This window comes from Pongo pygmaeus, chromosome 3 (assembly GCF_028885625.2).
Source record: "Pongo pygmaeus isolate AG05252 chromosome 3, NHGRI_mPonPyg2-v2.0_pri, whole genome shotgun sequence".
NCBI classification, from domain to species: domain Eukaryota; kingdom Metazoa; phylum Chordata; class Mammalia; order Primates; family Hominidae; genus Pongo; species Pongo pygmaeus.
In genome coordinates this window covers 134832730-134852551 of record NC_072376.2, presented here as the reverse complement: position 1 = coordinate 134852551, position 19822 = coordinate 134832730, and the positions used below count along the sequence as shown (strand labels likewise).

Here is a 19822-nt window from a genome sequence, read left to right as displayed (position 1 = left end):
TATATAACCTAGTTATATATATGAAAACATATACTGTATGTATATATATAAACATATTTATATATAAATGGATATATTTGTATGAAAGCTGTCTCTTGCAAATAGAAATATAAATTTAGCTCAGATATTTTAACCCTAGAGAGTATGTGTAGGTATTAATGTTTTGGGTCTGGATTTGATGGTTCCAATATTTTAAAATTTCAGTTACTGTGGTTTACTTAAATAACAAGTCTCCCAATAATGTGACACAAATTTGTAACAAAGACTTACTGTGAAAACTGCATAAAGCACAAACTTATGCTAGCTCTTCAGCCCACAAGTCAGTACAAAACAACAGATGAGCATTGTGATCATTGACTAGTCACAGCACTTCAAAATGTGTCAGTGATAGTGATTAGTTGAAGCATACCTGTTGTTCACTTCATGCACAGAAAGCATAACATGTAGTTACTTGTGTTGCCTCCTTGTTTCTCTCTCTGTAATAAATCCCCATAACATTTTACAAAAATGAATAATCAAATGAGGGAATTGGACAACAAACATGAAAATGCAGCAAAGAAACTAAAAATGAAGATAATGGTAGGGAAGATCAATTGAACGGTGTTATAGAAGAAACAGCTGACCATGGAAACATTGATACTTCCACTGTTTGAGACACTCTTAATATCTAGCCAGAAAAACTCAGTGGAGGCAAAATTATTGACATAAAGAGGAAAGTGGCCATGACAGAAAGGATGAAGATATCCCAGAGGAAGTGATGCTGACAAAAAACTTCATAGTAAAGGGAATCAAAGATTATTTCATGACACTGAAAGTGCAAAGGATAAAATGCTGAAAACTGATCCATACATACAAAGGAGTTTCACATTTTGCCAAGGCACACAAAAGCTGCTTGTTCTGTATTATATGTTATATCATAAGAAGGACAGGACCGTTCAAACTACTCTTTGATAAGTTTTTAAAAAGAAATAAAATAGTCTAATTCTCAGTGTTTCTAACATTTTAAATTCCAATGTACTAAATATTAGTTTTACTTTTTTTTCATTTCCCTATACATTTATAATAAATATTAAGAACATTTTTAATGTTTTTACAAATACTGTCAAGGTCACAAAAGTAATTTTTTTCACCGATCATTAAAACTGCCTTGTAGTTGCAGCTTGTACGGTCATTGTTATGGTATAAGACTATTGTGAAAAGCAAGAACTTTTGTTAAATTATTTAAAATTTAAATAGAAATATTTCAAATGAAAAATATATTTTACTTAGCTATATATCAGACACAAGTATTTTAATTTACCACCTTGCAAAAACACAAAAAGGATGAAAGAAACAATACTACAGAAACCTCTTGTCATAAATGCCATGTATCTCCATATTCTATTTCTATCCATTTAAGTCCCACTCAAAATAAAATTCCAAGTTCCCAAAATATTACTCAAGTCTTGTTAGTAGGTATATTATTTCCTATTAAACACTAAAGAAACTGAAAAACCATCCATAACAATATAAAATAACAGCAAAAGATGGTTCTTAACTTTTACCATTCTACATTTCTATTTGTTTCTGATGGCTAGACTCTCAATATGACTTCCGCCCTGTTTCTAATACAAAATACTACCTGACACAAGTCAACTCAGAACCCTTAAGATCATAAAAATTCCACTATTACAAGAGCCAAGTAAATAAATGGTGAGTGCATATATCAATATATATGACCCTCATCTATGTGCTAACATGGTTCAAAAATATGCCTAAAAATAGGCCTCATAATCTGTTGATAAATGCAACTAGTTATTAATAAGAAAATGTAGCTACTACTTTTACTAAAAGGTAATTATCTTCTCATTAACATATTAAAATTACTTTCTTGGCTGGGCGTGGTGGCTCACACCTGTAATCCCAGCACTTTGGGAGGCCGAGGCAGGTGGATCACGAGGTCAGGAGTTCAAGACCATCCTGGCTAACACAGTGAAACCCCGTCTCTACTAAAAATACAAAAAAATTAGCTGGGCATGGTGGCAAGTGCTTGTGGTCCCAGCTACTCGGGAGGCTGAGGCAGGAGAATGGCATGAACCCGGGAGGTGGAGCTTGCAGTAAGCCGAGATCGCGCCACTGCACTCGAGCCTGGGCGACAGAGTGAGACTCCGTCTCAAAAAAAAAAAAAAAAAATTACTTCCTTATTTGGATTACATGAAAATAACGTTAAAAAACAAACGTATTATAATTCTTGCACAAAATTATACACAAAAATGCAAAAGACACCTTCTTGCTCTTTTGCCTTTTCTCTCTTTGGCTGTGTCTGAATCCACAATATCTGCTCTGAGGCAGTCCAAAGTCCCTGAAAATGAAAGGTGTTCTCCAAAGTACATTCGGTAGCAGAGTGGCATTGTATCCTGTGACTGGATCCCTGTATGACTCAGAAGAGGCTTGAAAACAACCTAAAAGACATAAACATTCATATTAGCTCAACTTATAGCTTATCATTTACTGTAGAAGTTACATATAGAAAAATGCAGCTTTTATTTCTTACCCTACCTCAGTACATATTATTCTTATCATAGTGTGAAGCAAAAATGGTCTCATATAATTGACTCTAACTTTACTTAAAATTTAATATTTTTAGTACCTATTATAGGCCACTCATCTTCAAATTAATAATAATAAATAAGGACACAGATTCCTTGATCCTAAGTGTCTGAAAGTACAAGGAAAATAAAATTATGAATTAGTTAAATCATTGCTTTTAAACAGGTACGAATTCCTACTGTGTTTCCATTTACAAAAAAAAAAACATATATTAGGTTTATGAAGTTGACTTTTCAACTTCCTGTGTTAATATAAAAACATTATAAATGTTATGAATATCTGACCTATTTTTAAATGGAAGCACTTGGTTGTAACAGTCATTTAACATTTATCTTCAGAGAACTTCCTTTACATTTTAAGTATCATACATGCTTATGGAGATATATTATTCTGGTTAAATCTCTAGTTAACTGAATTTCAGACACTAAGCACTAACCTGAATAGAAAGAACTACATGTGTTCAATGCTAGAGCACAAAAATCACTCTGACTACTCATCCTCTGCCACATGGTTCCCTTTCCCTCTTCTACATTCTAAATATAGGTGCTATCCAGTGCTTTTCTCAGCCTCCTCTTTCACTACACATTCTACCTTAGTGACCTTTTCCTGAAGCTTAAAAAAACCCTATCTAGGCCGGGCACGGTGGCTCATGCCTGTAATCCCAGCACTTTGGGAGGCCAAGGCAGGTGGATCACGAGGTCAGATTGAGACCAGCCTGGCTAACACGGTGAAACGCTGTCTCTATTAAAAATACAAAAAATTAGCTGGGCATGGTGGTGGGTGCCTGTATCCCAGCTACTTGGGAGGCTGAGGCAGGAGACTGGCGTGAACCCGGGAGGCAGAGCTTGCAGTGAGCTGAGATTGCAACACTGCACTCCAGCCTGGGCTACAGATCGAGACTCTGTCTCAGAAAACAAACAAACAAACAAACAAAAACATATCTAAATGGACAAGTGTCATTTACACAATGAGAGCCAAGCCTGTATTTCCGATTGTCCTAGGTCACCTCATTTTTTTGTGTGTGCTTGGGAAGACAGCTCTCTCTTTAATTGACTCTAAATTCCAATACTTCTCATTTTTCTACTAATTTTGCTCCATCTGCTAACCCTTCTTTCCTTTATTTTTGATCATGAGATTCCTAATTTCTCAAGTACAGTTGGCCCTCCATATTCAAGGGTTCTGCATCCACGGTTCAACCAACCACATTGAAAATATTAGGGAGTAAAAACCAATAAAATATAACAATGTAACAATTAAAAAATACAAATAAAAACCCAATACAGTGTAACAATTATTGACGTAGTATTTACATTGCATTAGGTATTATAAGTAATCTAGAAAAGATTTAAAGTATACAGAAGGATGTATGTATGTTGTATGCAAATATATGCCATTCTATATAAGGGACTTGGGCATACCACAGATTTTGGTATCCTGGGTGGCGGATCAGAGGGTGGGTAGGGGGTTGGTCCTGAAACCAATCCCTTGAATACTGAGGGACAGCTGTATGTAAATATGCTCAAGACACCTTTATCCTGAAAAAACGATGCCTCCTCTCACCCACGTCCCACTCTCACACTTGCCTGCTGGCCGCTCAAACCAAAGAGTATGTTTTAAAGGATTTCACTCTTTATTCACCATATTTAATCAATTAAATAAGAACTTCACCATATCCTCATTTACCTTTTCAAAGCCATAAACATCTAAGCCTAGAGTCTCATTACCACTGGGTGAACTATTTCATTAATTCATCTTTTCAACACTAGTTTCTCTATTTCAATCAATTTAATACATTTGCTACTTATTTAATATTTCTACATCTATAGTTTTAGTTACTTTACTCCTCTGCTCTAAAATCATCAATGCTTCCCCACTGCTCGCTCAATAAAGTCTTAACGTAGCACTAAAAACCATAGGGTATGATTATCTATTCATGTTACTTAGCCAATTTGTTACAAATAACAAAAAGGTTACTATATGAGACTCTTCTATTTAATGATTACCTACAGATACTTAATTTGCATTTATAATTAAGCCATGTACTTTTTAAAGGCTCCTCCTGTTTTGCATGAAGGTTGTAGGCAGATAGGTATGGTATATCCTCACTAGAATTCCAAGGTGCATACTATTGGAGGTTCCAGGTGCTAAGCGATGCCTAAGGAGGTATTATTATAATTAGGAAAAAACAGGCTGGCTCACCTGTGCATCAGCAAGCTGAACAGCAGGAAACCCTTGGTTTGCTTCTTCTACACCTGCCACATCATCCTGACTGGTGCTATGCTGAGAATGTGTCCCATCCAAAGTATTTTGGTCACTAGACAAGACAGTGTTGAAATCTGAGGCTGAGGGTATTGTTGGAAGATTGGGTGCAACACCTAATGGAGTAAATTTTTAAGAATAAAATGTAAATTATTGGGGAATAGAAACACATAAAAGTGTTCAGCAGGGTAAACTTTTGAAGCCTGTATAGTAGTACCATTTCAAGACTGTTTAAATTGAAAAGAAAAAAAAAATGCATACTTTTAGATTATTTTACAGACATGATTTATTAGTGAAAAATGAAATTAACTTTTCAGAACACATGTCATCCTTATCTATCCTTATATATACATACTGTTTTAGATTTAATTAAATATTTGTTAAGTAACTAAAGGTTTAGAATGATAGTTATTAGGTCTCAGAGGGATCTAGATAAATTAAAACTATCTTCTGTAATATCAAGTATATGATGTTGTAATTACACTTTGCATTTTTTCGTTTACCACTTAAACCAGCCACATTAAAAGGAAGCTTTAAACTCTTTATATACAATCTCACATTTGACATATTTGCCTTTCAACAAGAACACTGAGTGACTGCTTACTACTCTCTCAATTACAATATTATCAAAGGCATTTATAAATATAAATGGACCAATTTCAACCAAACAGTACTTGTTTGAGATTTTTAACCCATCCCCTGAAAAATAAGATTTTGGTCTATGTTCCCCTTAGACAGTTAAGCAAAATAATGTGATAACTCAATACCTGTGGGAAGACTATTGTGTCCTGATTTTGTAACAGGAGATTCTTGTACCACACTTCCTCGATTACCCACAGCATTTGACATCCAATTATAGAAACTCACAGATGATGGCTCAGATAGCAAGGGATGTTCAGATAACATATCAGTGGCTACTGTATTTCCTGAAAATAAAATGTTTCTGAGTATAATATTATTTATATACTAAGGAGCAAAAAAAATGTAATTTATATAACTATATTTGAAGAACCAAGTTAAAATGTATGTTTGCAGATGGTTTTAAATTCTCACTGCATAATGTTGGTATTTGGATATTAATGCATTAATAAATAGCTTATTTTTATTATAACGGGGGAAATTCTATGTTGCTGGTCTAGACAGCACCCCACACCAAATGCCTACATTGACATTAGTCAGCGCTGCAATTTAAAAATGCAAACTAAGGGCATGAAGACTCCGAAAAGTTACAAACAGAACAATGGATTCCTAAAATTTTTTCTCAAAGATAAGGTATGAGAGATTAGTTTTACTACTAAAGTATATATCTAACTAAACTTAAGTCCTGTTTCATTTCAATTTCCCCCTAAATATAAACAAGTAATTATCAAATCTAGAGGATGTACCTGTTCTCGTTAGGGAGCTACTTTTCACAGCAGCACTGCTTCTCTGAGGAGTCCCTTCCAGGAGGTTGTGCAGGCTTGGGAAGCTTCCAGTCAGGTAGCTGAGTAGGCTCTCCTTCCTTGGACTCTCCTTTACTGGCATCCCAGCACGTCCAACATGCACTGGAGAATCAGTGGCAGTGTCTCCACTGGTATAGCTCAGAGAATGATATGGGTGAATGCCCTACAGAAAGTGTAACTTAGGGTTATTTCTTATGTATATAAAAATGACTGCTGATAACCACAACCACTATTACTATTACTGTTGCTATAACTGCTAGCTACTTTGCACATTAATACCAAAACTGATCATGTATACTAGGATTGTGGTGAATCCTTTTTACATACATCCTTAAATGTAGGTAAAAATGTTTTGCAACTCTATAGTACAAGACAAAGGGCCATTTTTATTATCAATATTATAATGAAGCACATCCACTTATTTTAACCAAGGATCATTAATTTCCTTCTTAATCTGATGAGGGAATCTGGTGACAAGACATAAAACCACATAGCACAGTATATCAAATAGATGGTGGAAATGAAGCACTATTCATACTTAAGGAGCAATAAATAGTATATTGAAACTTCAGAAAGTTATACACAGGGTGTTTGTGGAAGTGCCAAGGAACATTCATATGGGTAGCAAAGAAAAACAGTAGCCTGAAATATTTATATCACCGCTTATTTACTGAACCAGCAAACTGATACCTAGACACAATATCCCTTACACAAAATATTCCCTAGAAAAACTGACTACACACACACACACACACACACACACACACACAAAGGATCTGTAACATGACTGATACCATCAAAAGTAAAGTCTAGGTACTCAAAGAAACTAAAGAAAGAAAAGCTATCTACCTTCAGCAACCTTCCCTGCAGTTGTTTACGGGAGTCAGAATAGACATCTACCTGGAAGGAAACTGGAGGCTTTTTGCTAATAGCAAGAAATGTTGACGCAATGGATACCAGTGCTGTGAAGCCCTTAAAAGTCTTAACCTCCTCTGGAAAGCAGAAAAGTTTATTCCCTTTTCAATCCTCTGGAAAGCAGAAAAGTTTATTCCCTTTTCAATGCCCTCCCAGTCATCCTCACTTAGATGAGGAAAGGTGGAGGAAGGGTGTTGACACAGGAAGTAAAAGAACACTCACAACATATTAAACACTTGATAAGCGTGTTTCATGTATTAGCTTATTTAATCCTTAAGTTCTCCAAGGTAAGATATTCTGTCCTAAAGGATGAAGAAAAATCACTTACATACTTACTAAGGAAAAAGCCAGATTTTTAACCCATCTACCTAACTTCTACCTTCAAATTCTTAACACTAAATTATCCTTCCTAGTACTCTAATAATCAAGGTGTGTTAAGATTTAATTATCTGGAGAGCTCTGAAATGCCAAAAAGACTTTCCACAATTAATGAAAAAAATTAAAAATTACAGAATTTTTCGATTTCTATCTTCTGTCACATCTATGATTAGAATGGCCAATCAATTTAAAATACAGTACAAAAAAAGACTACACAGGCAAAAAAGATCTTGAAAAGCAAAGATCGGAAACTAAGCATTTGGAATTTCACATTTTTAGAGGACTTTAATAACCTATAGCAAAAGAATGTTCAAAACAATTCTGAAAATGAACAGCTTTAACAGGAAAACACCTAAATATGATTCAGAAGGTTAAAAAAACTGTCCATCAGGAAAAAAAGCTAAGACAGATTAAAGTGTCCCAAGCTTCTAACTATACTGTGGAAACAATAAGCTCAACAGTTCAGTCTTCTTTTTAAAGTATATCAAACTATCATTGAATGTTTTAACTACAAGAGCCATACTTACACAGAATAAAAACCTTGAAAGCCCAAGAGACTATTCAATAGAAAGTAAGTCCTGTGTTCCAACATACTGGATCCCTTTCCCAGAGACTCTCTTAACTGTTTCTTATCTATCTTTACATAATCAGTTAGGCCTATGTATGTACATACATATTTATCCTTTTTTAAACACACAAATAGATATCATCCTATACTTTATGAGTGTACTTCGGTGATCATTCCATATCCACTTACAGATCTACTTCATCTAAAAGATTTCATAGTATGCATCTATATCAGTGTATACTAGTTTATTAGTCCTCTAATGATTAGTCATTTGTGTTGTTTCCACTATTTTCCTTTTATAAATAGTGCTGCAAAGAACGTTCTTAGACTCATCAGGTCTTCAAGCATCTATGACTCTCTAGAATGAATTCCTGAATATGGAAATACTAGATAAAAGAGCATCACCTTCTAAATTTTGACACATATTGCCACATTGTTATTCAAAGAGGTTGCACCAATTTGATTCCCATCAATGCCGTATGAGTATCTGTTTTCTCACATCTTCACCAACAATGTGCACTATTCAAAAGTTTTAGTCTTTCAATCTGATAAGTGAGAATGGAAATCTCATTTTAATTTACATTTCTTTAATTATAAGAAAACATTTTTGTATGTGTACATGTATTTTTCTGTGAACTACCTGTTTATATCATTTAACCATTTTTTCTATTTGGTATTGGATTTTTTTTTAGTGATAAGGATGAGATCTTTATATTTTAGAAAATTAGCCTTTTGTCATGTGTCTTACTGTTCTGTTTACAATACAGTCATGTGCCACATAATTACAGTTTAAGTGAACTACAGGCAACGTATACAACAGTGAACCCATAAGACTATAATATCATATTTTTACTGTATCTTGTTTATGTTGAAATACACAAACACCATTGCATTCCAATTGCCCACTGGTTTCAGGATAGTAATATGCTGTAAGGTTTGTAGCCTAGGAGCAACAGGCTATCTATCCCATATAGTCTAGGTGTGTAGTAGGCTGTACCATCATCTAGGTTTGTGTAAGTACAGTCTATGATGTTTACACAATGACAAATTGCCTAATGATCCATTTCTCAGAATGCATCATCCCTGTCATTAAGTGATGCATGACTGTATATTACTTCTTTCTGTGTAGAAATTTTTATTTAATATTGTCAAAATTACCATTTTACAGATTCTGGGTATCAATGTGAGTCTATACACAGACTTTCAAAGAAAGTTAAATTTTTGTTTGTTTGTTTCTTTGTTTTTTGAGATGGTGTCTCGCTCTGTCGCCCAGGCTGGAGTGCAGTGGCAGGATCTCGGCTCACTGCAACCTCCACCTCCCAGGTTCAAGCAATTCTCTGCCTCAGCCTCCCCAGTAGCTGGGATTACAGGCGCCTGCCACCACACCCGGCTAATTTTTGTATTTTTAGTAGAAATGGGGTTTCACCATCTTGGCCAGGCTGGTCTTGAACTCCTGACCTTGTGATCCACCCGCCTTGGCCTCCCAAAGTGCTGGAATTACAGACGTGAACCACTGCGCCTGGCCAGAAAGTTAAAATTTTAACTTTTTCAGTGCTCACAAAAGTAAACTAGCAAAAAATAAAGAACCACCACCAACAATAACTAGCAAAAAATAAAGAACCACCACCAACAAATAATTTATTAAGGGTCAGATATTGCTCTAGGCATTTTTCATGAATTAACTCAATTATTTCTCACAAACCTCTTCAGAAGGTTACTATTATAATCTCCATCTTACACCAAGAAAACTGATGTACAGTTAAAACCTGTTCAGTCAGAGAGCAACTAAGTGGCGGGGCAGGTTTCAAACCAAGGCAGTCTGGCTTCCAAGGTGGTACTCTAACCACTTTGCTATATATGTCTCTTATCAAGCATCCATTAAATTCATAAAACCAAAAAAATTAAAGTCATGAAAGAGTCTAACCCAAACCATGTATTGATCACACACTGCCTTAAAGGCTTCTCATTAAAACTGATAATTATAAGATTATCAACATTTTCAATTTGGGATTTTATGGAATACAGTATTCAATAAACTGGGGACAGCTCTAAGGCTTGGTAGTTATAGTGGTCCTTAATCAACAGCAGTTACTGATAATACAATTTTCAAAGAAATATTTACACTGAAATTACAAATCAAGTTAATTTCAACACGAAAATGCTATCTGAATATTTAGGGTGGACACCAAACATTTAAATTTGAGATAAAATTTTAGGTTTTCTCTGTAAGTCTGAATAACTCTAATCAAAAAAGAGCAATAATATACCTTTATTTTTAATGCAGAGTCACTATGGGTATGAGTTTTAGAAAGTTTCCTCATTATCTCAGCTCCACTTACAGGTCCAGAGCTACCAGGTGGAGGCCGGTTAGCTGTTCCTTCTAATAGCATTGTGTGTTCACTGACTGTGGCTGAAACAGTTCAAAAGAATAAGTGAGCAATAGATTATCACACATTTTCATGAAACATCAGCCCCAATGTCTCTAGTTATATAATGACACTCAACTTTCATATTCCTTGACAAATATTTATTATTTTCTCCCCCACCCCAATCCTCTCACTCAGTTTCAAGAAAGGAACAAATGGCTTTTATTAGACTTTCACATATTCCATGCAAATGATACTCAGACCAAAAGTCAACTCAACTAAGCGCAAGAAAGCACAGACTGCTCATAGATTAACAGAGGGATTTGCAGATAATTGGAAGGGATATTCAGTGTACTGGTTTTCAAACTTTTGTGTAGATTTGAAATTTTCTAAAATAAGTAATAAAATCTACCCTATTCCTCATAGCTCATTTATTTTTTAAATATCAAGTTATTTTTAAAACTAAGCATGGTAAAGTTTTATATACCAATGTTCTAAAATCTCTAAGACTACTCTTTCAATATTTTTTTCAAAACATCATAACATGCATTTTCAATAAATATGATAGGTCATGATAATAAAAATTAACCTTTGGCAAAGCATTAAGGTATGCAAGTACATTTCATAAATGCATAACCACTATCTTTATTCTGACACAGCCATTTTGTTGACAAAATTGTAGGCTAAGCGCAGGCCCTAAAGTTTACATAAATTCAGGATCAAGCAGGCATCAGGTAAAAAGACAAAGGCCCCTTTAAAATACTGTGGCATAGGGAAGATGATAGACAAATACAAATTTTATATAGAGGTTTATGTGTTTCATTCAAAACATTCTACTTATATTAAGATATCTTTGTCCTGGATAGAGCAGGAGAAGTCTACTGTATTTCACAAAACTGAACTTATAAAATCAGGTCAGTATGAAGATTCTAATCATTATCACTTACTTGGCCAATAAAAATTGTACTTGTATACTTAAGCCATGACCATTTTCCAATATGGGACATGAATTATTAAAATTATCACAAGTACCATATTAACAAGTATGTAATATCTAAAATTGCTTATATTAGTATTTATTTATAACTGTCAGGAAAAACAAAGGGTCTTGACATTTTTAAAGAGGTATATTAACTTACTAATACAAGATGCATAATATCTAAGCAAAAAACATACAGTAATTGTGTTGAGTAAGAAAACACCCTAATTGTGAGGTGTAAGAAAGTACTCAATAGAAGCTTACAAAACTACCTGCATCAAACTCAAATTCTGCTCCATCAGCACTGGTATCACTTTGAAGACCACCCCCATTGTCCAATCCAAGTCCATCTTCATGTTCATGGTCCATAGCTATTTGAGGTTTCAGAGGCTGAGCTGGTCTATGTAAGCTAACTCCTTTAAAGGCTGGTGTCACCACAATAAACTTCATCCACTGCCTTGCCAGTGCAACTAAACCTTTCTTCAAAGTTACCAAAGCAGGAAGTCCATCGCTCTGTAACAATAATGATGTGGTTAGAAGTAAATGTAATAATATCAGTTACCATTTAAGTGCTTTGCATGTATTTATTCAAATCTCATAATCCTCATTTAGAGATAAAGAAACTAAAACTTAGATGTTAAGTAATTTGTTCTAAGTTACCCAAGAGAGTCAGGATTTCAATTATATGTAGACTACAGAATCTAATCTCTAGGCACAACATTTCATCTTTGTGTCATAAAACAACACAATAGCACAGGTCAATATGATACTAGATGTGGGGTGCAAAATTGGAATTTTCCTTAAGAAGCATTCAATCAACTTTACTTATTTTGCCCAAGTAAAGAATCAAAATGTATTTTGAGCTACTTGGAACATTCAATAAGCAAAGAGGAAGTAAAATTATTTCCTTCAAAGATTAGGTAACTACCATTGTTTTAACATTTAAAAAAATAAATTACTATAACTTATGTAGTATGCTAGACATAGATGAATTTGTAACTGCCTTGAAAGTTAACTGTATTATCAGTAATAATTATATAGTTTAAAATACATTTTATTCCACATGGTGATGATTGCAAGAAAGAAACTTTTGGCTCTTTTCCTGTTACCTTCATCTAATTACCTTGCCTTAGCCTAAAGAAAGAGAAAAATATCTAACTCCTCTCCATCCTGTTTCCTATCATTCCTCATTTTAGGAGAAATGGTTAATCTGATTGACGAGCACCATTTACTAGAAGGCAGGAATCACCCCGTTTACTTTCTGAGGAAGACCGAGTCCACTAGCCTCTCCTTTCATTCCCAGCCTTGCATGAGGGCCATGTTGTGCCTCTTCCTCTTACATGGAAAACACATCTGGCAGAGCATCCATCCATGGGAAACACCTGCCATTCTCTCTGTTCAAGCTTCTCTACCTATAACTACACAGGCAAGTTAGGCTTAAACTGTAGATTTCCCAGTCTTCAATTCACAGGGAGGGAGTAAAAGTACTACACCAGCCTTAGGTCTAAGTGTCTTTTTCAAATCTAACACTTACTAGAGATTCTTGACTTGCCTGAACAATGGCTTGACTGGCTGTTAATAATACTGATACATTGGTCCCTAATTTGACTAAAGATTCTTGTGTGTCCCCTATTGGCCAGCAACTTGAAGAAGAGAGATCCTAAAAGTTCTAAAACTCTAATCATGATGTGTTATCTGCTTTTCCAGAGGCAGAGATGGATTGTATTTATTTTGTGCGATTATATATTCTCCCCTCAATCATCAATTAGTCCCTGTTTCATCAAACTGTATGTGAAATTTGGCTCTGGTGATTATTCTTTTGCTTAAAAACTCTTTATACCTTTAGCTTCCAAGACATCACTCTTTCCTAGTTCTCCTACCTCTTTCTTTCCCTTCCCATCACTTGGTATATCCCTATCCAACCACCTACACCCCCTTTAATTTTGGCTTTCTTCAGGATTCCATCCCTGAGCAATTTCTTACCCAACATAGCATTGCTGGAAATCTCATCCATGTCTACAGCTTCTACTAACACCTTTATGCTGGCAACTCCCAAATCATTAGTCTGAGCACACTCTTTGTCTATAGACCTGTATTTCTTTTTTTTTCTTTTTCTTGAGACAGAGTTTTGCTCTTGTTGCCCAGGCTGGAGTGAAATGGTGCGATCTTGGTTCACTGCAGCCTCTGCCTCCCAGGTTCAACCAGTTCTCCTGCCTCAGCCTCCCGAGTAGCTGGGATTATAGGTGACAGCCACCACGCCCAGCTAATTTTTTGTATTTTTAGTAGAGACAGAGTTTTGCCATGTTGGCCAGCTCTTGGCCTCAAATGATCCACCTGCCTCAGCTCCCAAAGTGTTGGGATTACAGGCGTGAGCCACCGCACCTGGCCTATAGACCTGTATTTCCAACCATTCTCACATGCATCTCAAACCCTGTGTATCAGTGGTCCACCAACAGAATAGAGAATTCCTTAAAACTAATGTAGTTTCAGTAACTTACCATTGTAGCATCATCAATGATGGAGTAATTTGCCTGGTGCAGATAGTGGTGTAGTATATTACATAGTAAACATGAAGGATTTTCTTGGAGAAAGCGAGCAACTTTTGTAAGCCTGTTGTATTTACTTCTTAGGGGAAAATGTACACTTTTATTCTAAAATCAAGAAACAACAATAGATTTAGAGTGATAGGTATGAAAGAGCCTACAAATAAAAGATATTCAGTAATTAAGAACTTGTAAGTCTGATATTTTCCAACAATGATTAACAATAAGGGGTCATTTTCAATACTAAAGTTTGTATAATACCTTGTATTATTTAAAGACATACCTCTAATGCTTCTGTCATTATGCATCCCATAACAGCACAAATTCTCAGGGTTCCCTCAGTTTCCAATTTGTTTAAAGATGACTTGAGTTGATCAATGGGAACAAGCCATGCACCAACAGCTGGTGTTGCAGTGCTTAAAAGGTTCAGCTGCCTTTTAACATAAATAAAAAATTATAAAAACAAGTGTCAAAATTTGTATTTCAAACAATCTCCCATACCTACTATACTTAGTGGTTGTTTTACGCAGGCAAAATTACTTTCTTTTCTTTTCGAGCACTGATAAATTATGAAAGCATAACTAAGAAATGTTAAAAAAAAAAAAAAAAAGGACAATAGAAAAGAAAGAAAAAAAAAAGCCTGTCAGAGATAAAAAGAGTAAACAAAAGTCTAAGGCAGAGGAACATATAAAAATAAAACTAAAGTACTATGAAAGAAATTGGGTCAAACAAGGTAAGACTAATAATGTCTACAGAACATATGAAGTAAGAATGATGAAAAAGTTGCAACCTTAATACTATATATACCAGAAAAGTAATTTTTAAAAATATGAAACAGAATTGTATACTATTTAAAATAAAGAAACATCAAGGGATAATACTATATTTTAAAAACTCTTTACCTAGAAAATGCATGTGTGTGAGATCTCACATTGGTGGGAGCTGCAAAACTAAACCAAATTTCTTTAATGGTCAACTTCATGCTACATGAATCTGGAGGAGGCGGCATCAGAGGTAGATCTTTTTTCAAATCATCAGATTCGACTCCTTCGTCCTATATAAAATAGAATGCCAAAAACTTATTAACATACAGCCCCTTAAAACCACTAACACAGAGGCTAATGTTTTAAGTGCAAAACCTTTTCATCAAATCAGGTCTGGGAAAGTCTTTACTTTTCCTTCAGGTTTGAAGGATATTTTTGCCAGATATACTATTCTTTTAAAAGTGTTTTTCCTTGTAAATTTGTTGGAGTTCATTGTAGATTCTGGATATTAGCCCTTTGTCAGATGAGTAGGTTGCGAAAATTTTCTCCCATTTTGTAGGTTGCCTGTTCACTCTGATGGTAGTTTCCTTTGCTGTGCAGAAGCTCTTTAGTTTAATTAGATCCCATTTGTCAATTTTGGCTTTTGTTGCCATTGCTTTTGGTGTTTTAGACATGAAGTCCTTGCCCATGCCTATGTCCTGAATGGTATTGCCTAGGTTTTCTTCTAGGGTTTTTATGGTTTTAGGTCTAACATTTAAGTCTTTAATCCATCTTGAATTGATTTTTGTATAAGGTGTAAGGAAGGGATCCAGTTTCAGCTTTCTACATATGGCTAGCCAGTTTTCCCAGCACCATTTATTAAATAGGGAATCCTTTCCCCAGTTCTTGTTTTTCTCAGGTTTGTCAAAGATCAGATGGTTGTAGATATGTGGCATTATTTCTGACGGCTCTGTTCTGTTCCATTGATCTACAATGAACTCCAACAAATTTACAAGAAAAAAACAAACAACCCCATCAAAAAGTGGGCGAAGGACATGAACAGACACTTCTCAAAAGAAGACATTTATGCAGCCAAAAGACACATGAAAAAATGCTCACCATCACTGGCCATCAGAGAAATGCAAATCAAAACCACAATGAGATACCATCTCACACCAGTTAGAATGGCGATCATTAAAAAGTTAGGAAACAACAGGTGCTGGAGAGGATGTGGAGAAATAGGAACACTTTTACACTGTTGGTGGGACTGTAAACTAGTTCAACCCTTGTGGAAGTCAGTGTGGCGATTCCTCAGGGATCTAGAACTAGAAATTCCATTCGACCCAGCCATCCCATTACTGGGTATATACCCAAAGGACTATAAATCATGCTGCTATAAAGACACATGCACACGTATGTTTATTGCGGCATTATTCACAATAGCAAAGACTTGGAACCAACCCAAATGTCCAACAATGATAGACTGGATTAAGAAAATGTGGCACATCTACACCATGGAATACTATGCAGCCATAAGAAATGATGAGTTCATGTCCTTTGTAGGGACATGGATGAAATTGGAAATCATCATTCTCAGTAAACTATCGCAAGAACAAAAAACCAAACACCGCATATTCTCACTCATAGGTGGGAATTGAACAATGAGAACACATGGACACAGGAAGGGGAACATCACACTTCAGGGACTGTTGTGGGTTGGGGGGAGGGGGGAGGGATAACATTGGGAGATATACCTAATGCTAGATGACGAGTTGGTGGGTGCAGTGCACCAGCATGGCACATGTATACATATGTAACTTACTGCACATTGGGCACATGTACCATAAAACCTAAAGTATAATAATAATAATAATAATAATAATAATTACAATAAAAGAAAAAAAAAAAAAGATACAAAATACATAAAGAAAAAAATAAACTATAATTTCTCACTTCAATCAAAAAAAAAAAAAAAAAAAGTGTTTTTCCTTCAGCACTTTAAATATGTCATGCCATTCTGTCCTGGCCTGTAAAGATTCCACTGAAAAATCTGCTGCCAGTTTTATCAGAGCTCCATTGTATGTTGTTTGTTTCTTTTCTCTTGCTGCTTTTGGGATCCTTTCTTTATGCTTGACCTTTGGGAGTTTAATGATTAAATATCCTGAGGTAGTCTTAATTGGTTTAAATCTGCTTGGTATTCTCTACCTTCTTGTACTTGAATATCGATATCTTTCTCAAGGTTTGGGAAGTTCTCTGTTGTTATCCCTTTAAGCAAACTTTCTACTCGTCTTGCTCTACCTTCTCCTTAGGGCCAGTAACTATTAGATTTGCCCTTTTGAGGCTATTTTCTAGATCTTGTAGGCATGCTTCGTTCCTTTTCATTCCTTTTTTCTGTTGTCTCCTCTGTGTATTTTCAAACAGTCTGTCTTCAAGCTCATTGATTGTTTCTTCTGCTTGAACAATTTTGCTGTTAAGAGACTCTGATGCATTCTTCACTATGTCACTTGGATTTTTCAACTCCAGAATTTCTGCTGGATTCTTTTTAATTATTTGTCAAATTTATCTAATAAGATTCTGAATCCCTTCTCTGTGTTACCTTGAATTTCTCTGAGTTTCCTCAACACAGTTATTTTGAATTCTTTGTCTGAAAGGTCACACATCTGTTTCTCTGGGATTAGTCTCTGGTGCCTTATTTAATTCATTTGATGAGGTCGTAGTTTGCTGGCTGTTTTTGATGTTTGTGGATGTTCATCAATGTCTGCGCATTGAAGAGTTAGGTGTTTATTGCAGTCTTCACACTCTGGGCTTGTTTGTACCCATCCTTCTTGGGAAGGCTTTTCAGGTATTCAAAGGGACTTGGGTGTTATAAGTTTTTGGTCAGCAAAGTCATATCTGCATTAGGGGGCACCCCAAGCCCTGTATCACTGTTCTTGCAACTTATAGAGGTACCACCTTGGTGGTCTTGGATAAGATCCAGAAGATTCTCTGGATTACCAGACAGAGGCTCTTATTATCTTCTCTTACTTTCTCCCAAGCAGAGTCTCTCTCTCTGTGTGCTGAGCTTCCTGGAGCTGGTACAGTGACACAAGCACCCCTGTGGCTACCACCACTGGAACTGTGTGGGGTTAGACCTGAAGCCAGCACAGCACTGGGTCTCACCCAGGGCCCCCTGTAACCACTACCTGGCTTCTGCCTACCTTTGCTCACAGACCTAGAGCTGTACAATCAGCAGGTGGTGAAGCCAGCCAGGCTTATGTCTTTCCCTTCAGGGTGGCGAGTTCGCCAGGCTCTGGGCAGGTCTAGAGATGCTATCCAGGAGCCAACAACTGGAGACAAAAACCTTATAAATCTACTTGGTGTTCTATTCTACCATGGCTGAGCTGGCACTCATATCACAAGACACAGACCTTCCCCCTCTTCCCTCCCCTTTCCACAGGCAGAGAATCCTTACCCCATGGCCACCACCATCACAGGCCCATGGGGAGTACTGTCACACTACCACTGATGTTCACTTAAGGCCCAAGGGCTGTTCTGTCAGCTTGTGGTGAATGCTGCCAGGCCTGAAACTCACCCTTCAGGACAGTGGGCTCCCTGCTGACCCAGGGAAGGTCCAGAAATGCCATCCAGGAGCCATGTCCTGAAATCAGGAACCCCAAGAGCCTGCTTATTGCCCCAAGAGATGCCATGCTGGCATCTAAGGTGCAAGACAAAGTCCCCATTACTTCTCCCTCTGCTTTCTCAAGCAGAAAGAATCTCTCACTATAGCCACCACAGCTAGGAATGTGCTAGGTCACACCTAAACGAGCACATCACAGAGTGTCACCCAAGGCCCATGATATACTACCTAGGTACTGCTGCTGGTTATTCAGGGCTCAAAGGCTCTTTAGTCAGCAGGTGATTGATCCTGCCAGGACTGGGTCCTTTCCTTCAATGCAGTGGGTTCCCTTCTGGCCTACGGTGTGTCTAGAAATGTTGTCCAGGAGCTAGGGTCTGCAATGGAGGCTTCGTGACTCTGTTAAGTACTAAATGATGATGTCTAAAAGGCCACTAAACACAATTCTGGAGCTCAGGTGAAGAGCTGGTGCTAAAGGTGTGGCCAGTGGGAAAGAGAAGTGTCATTAAATTACGGAACTGACCTAGGAAATGAAATTCGTCAGGGAGTAGACAAATAGCAAGAAGAAAGGAAGAGCCAAGAACAGAACCTGAGGAAACCACCACATTTAAGAAGAAAAAATTCCATAAAGAAATGGACCAATAAAGTCAGAGAACCCAAAGAAAGTAATGTTAGCCAATTCAAGGGCTTTCAGCAAGGAGAGTAGGATCTGAGAGACCAAGAAAGATGCCTGAATTTCTGTCAAGTATTTTAGTAGGTGAAGGAGAAGGAAAGAACAGCTAGGCTCTTCTCAGCTCTTTTGTCCAGTGAGTAGCTATTGTATTTTTAAATTTCCTTAATTAAAGTGATAATCCATCCCCTAAACATTTCCAAAGACCCCAAAATAAAACTGTAATTAAACTCATTAAACTACACATTAAATAAAAACAAATGTTTTAAAAATAAATCCCTAGGAATCTGGGAGGTAAAGGTGAGTATACCCATGATTACTAGATACCCATACTAGACTTCCTAATTAAAAGGTGGTTTCTTTGGAACTTTTTCCTCTCCAATTGGCCTAATTTTCAAAGTGATCAGAAACATATGTACATATGTTTAAGAACAACAGTTACTACACTCTTATTACGTACTACATACTGAGCTAAGCCCTTCATATGTATTACCTGCTTCAGTCTTCACAACGCTGCAAGGTCAATATCATGACCATACTCCTATTACAGGTAAAGAGACTTAGGAAAAGGTTAGGAACTTGCCCCAGGTCACCAGTTAGTGGCACAACATTTCTTCAACCCAAAATTTGGAATATTTTTGTGGTTGCTGTTACTGTACTCATCACCACCCATGTAATTCTACCATAATAAAAATAAAAAGTGAGTTGAATATAAGGTGCCATTCAGAACTCTTAACTGAAATAAGCACACACAGAC

At 36.3% G+C, this 19822-nt stretch overlaps 1 protein-coding gene across 26 annotated transcripts in view; it reads right to left on the bottom strand.

Moving 5' to 3' along the window:
• BLTP1 (bridge-like lipid transfer protein family member 1) overlaps positions 1 to 19822 on the bottom strand; it is a 215674-nt gene that overhangs the window by 96724 nt on the left and 99128 nt on the right. For all 26 annotated transcript variants that reach the window (XM_063664090.1, XM_063664083.1, XM_063664080.1 and 23 more), the window contains 9 exons: positions 14942 to 15093; positions 14323 to 14473; positions 13995 to 14147; positions 11769 to 12009; positions 10419 to 10561; positions 6234 to 6453; positions 5616 to 5774; positions 4789 to 4964; positions 2266 to 2441 (listed from right to left, as the gene is read on the bottom strand). In XM_063664090.1, coding sequence (XP_063520160.1) covers positions 2266 to 2441; positions 4789 to 4964; positions 5616 to 5774; positions 6234 to 6453; positions 10419 to 10561; positions 11769 to 12009; positions 13995 to 14147; positions 14323 to 14473; positions 14942 to 15093 — 1571 coding nt within the window. The remainder of the gene's footprint in view (positions 1 to 2265; positions 2442 to 4788; positions 4965 to 5615; positions 5775 to 6233; positions 6454 to 10418; positions 10562 to 11768; positions 12010 to 13994; positions 14148 to 14322; positions 14474 to 14941; positions 15094 to 19822) is intronic.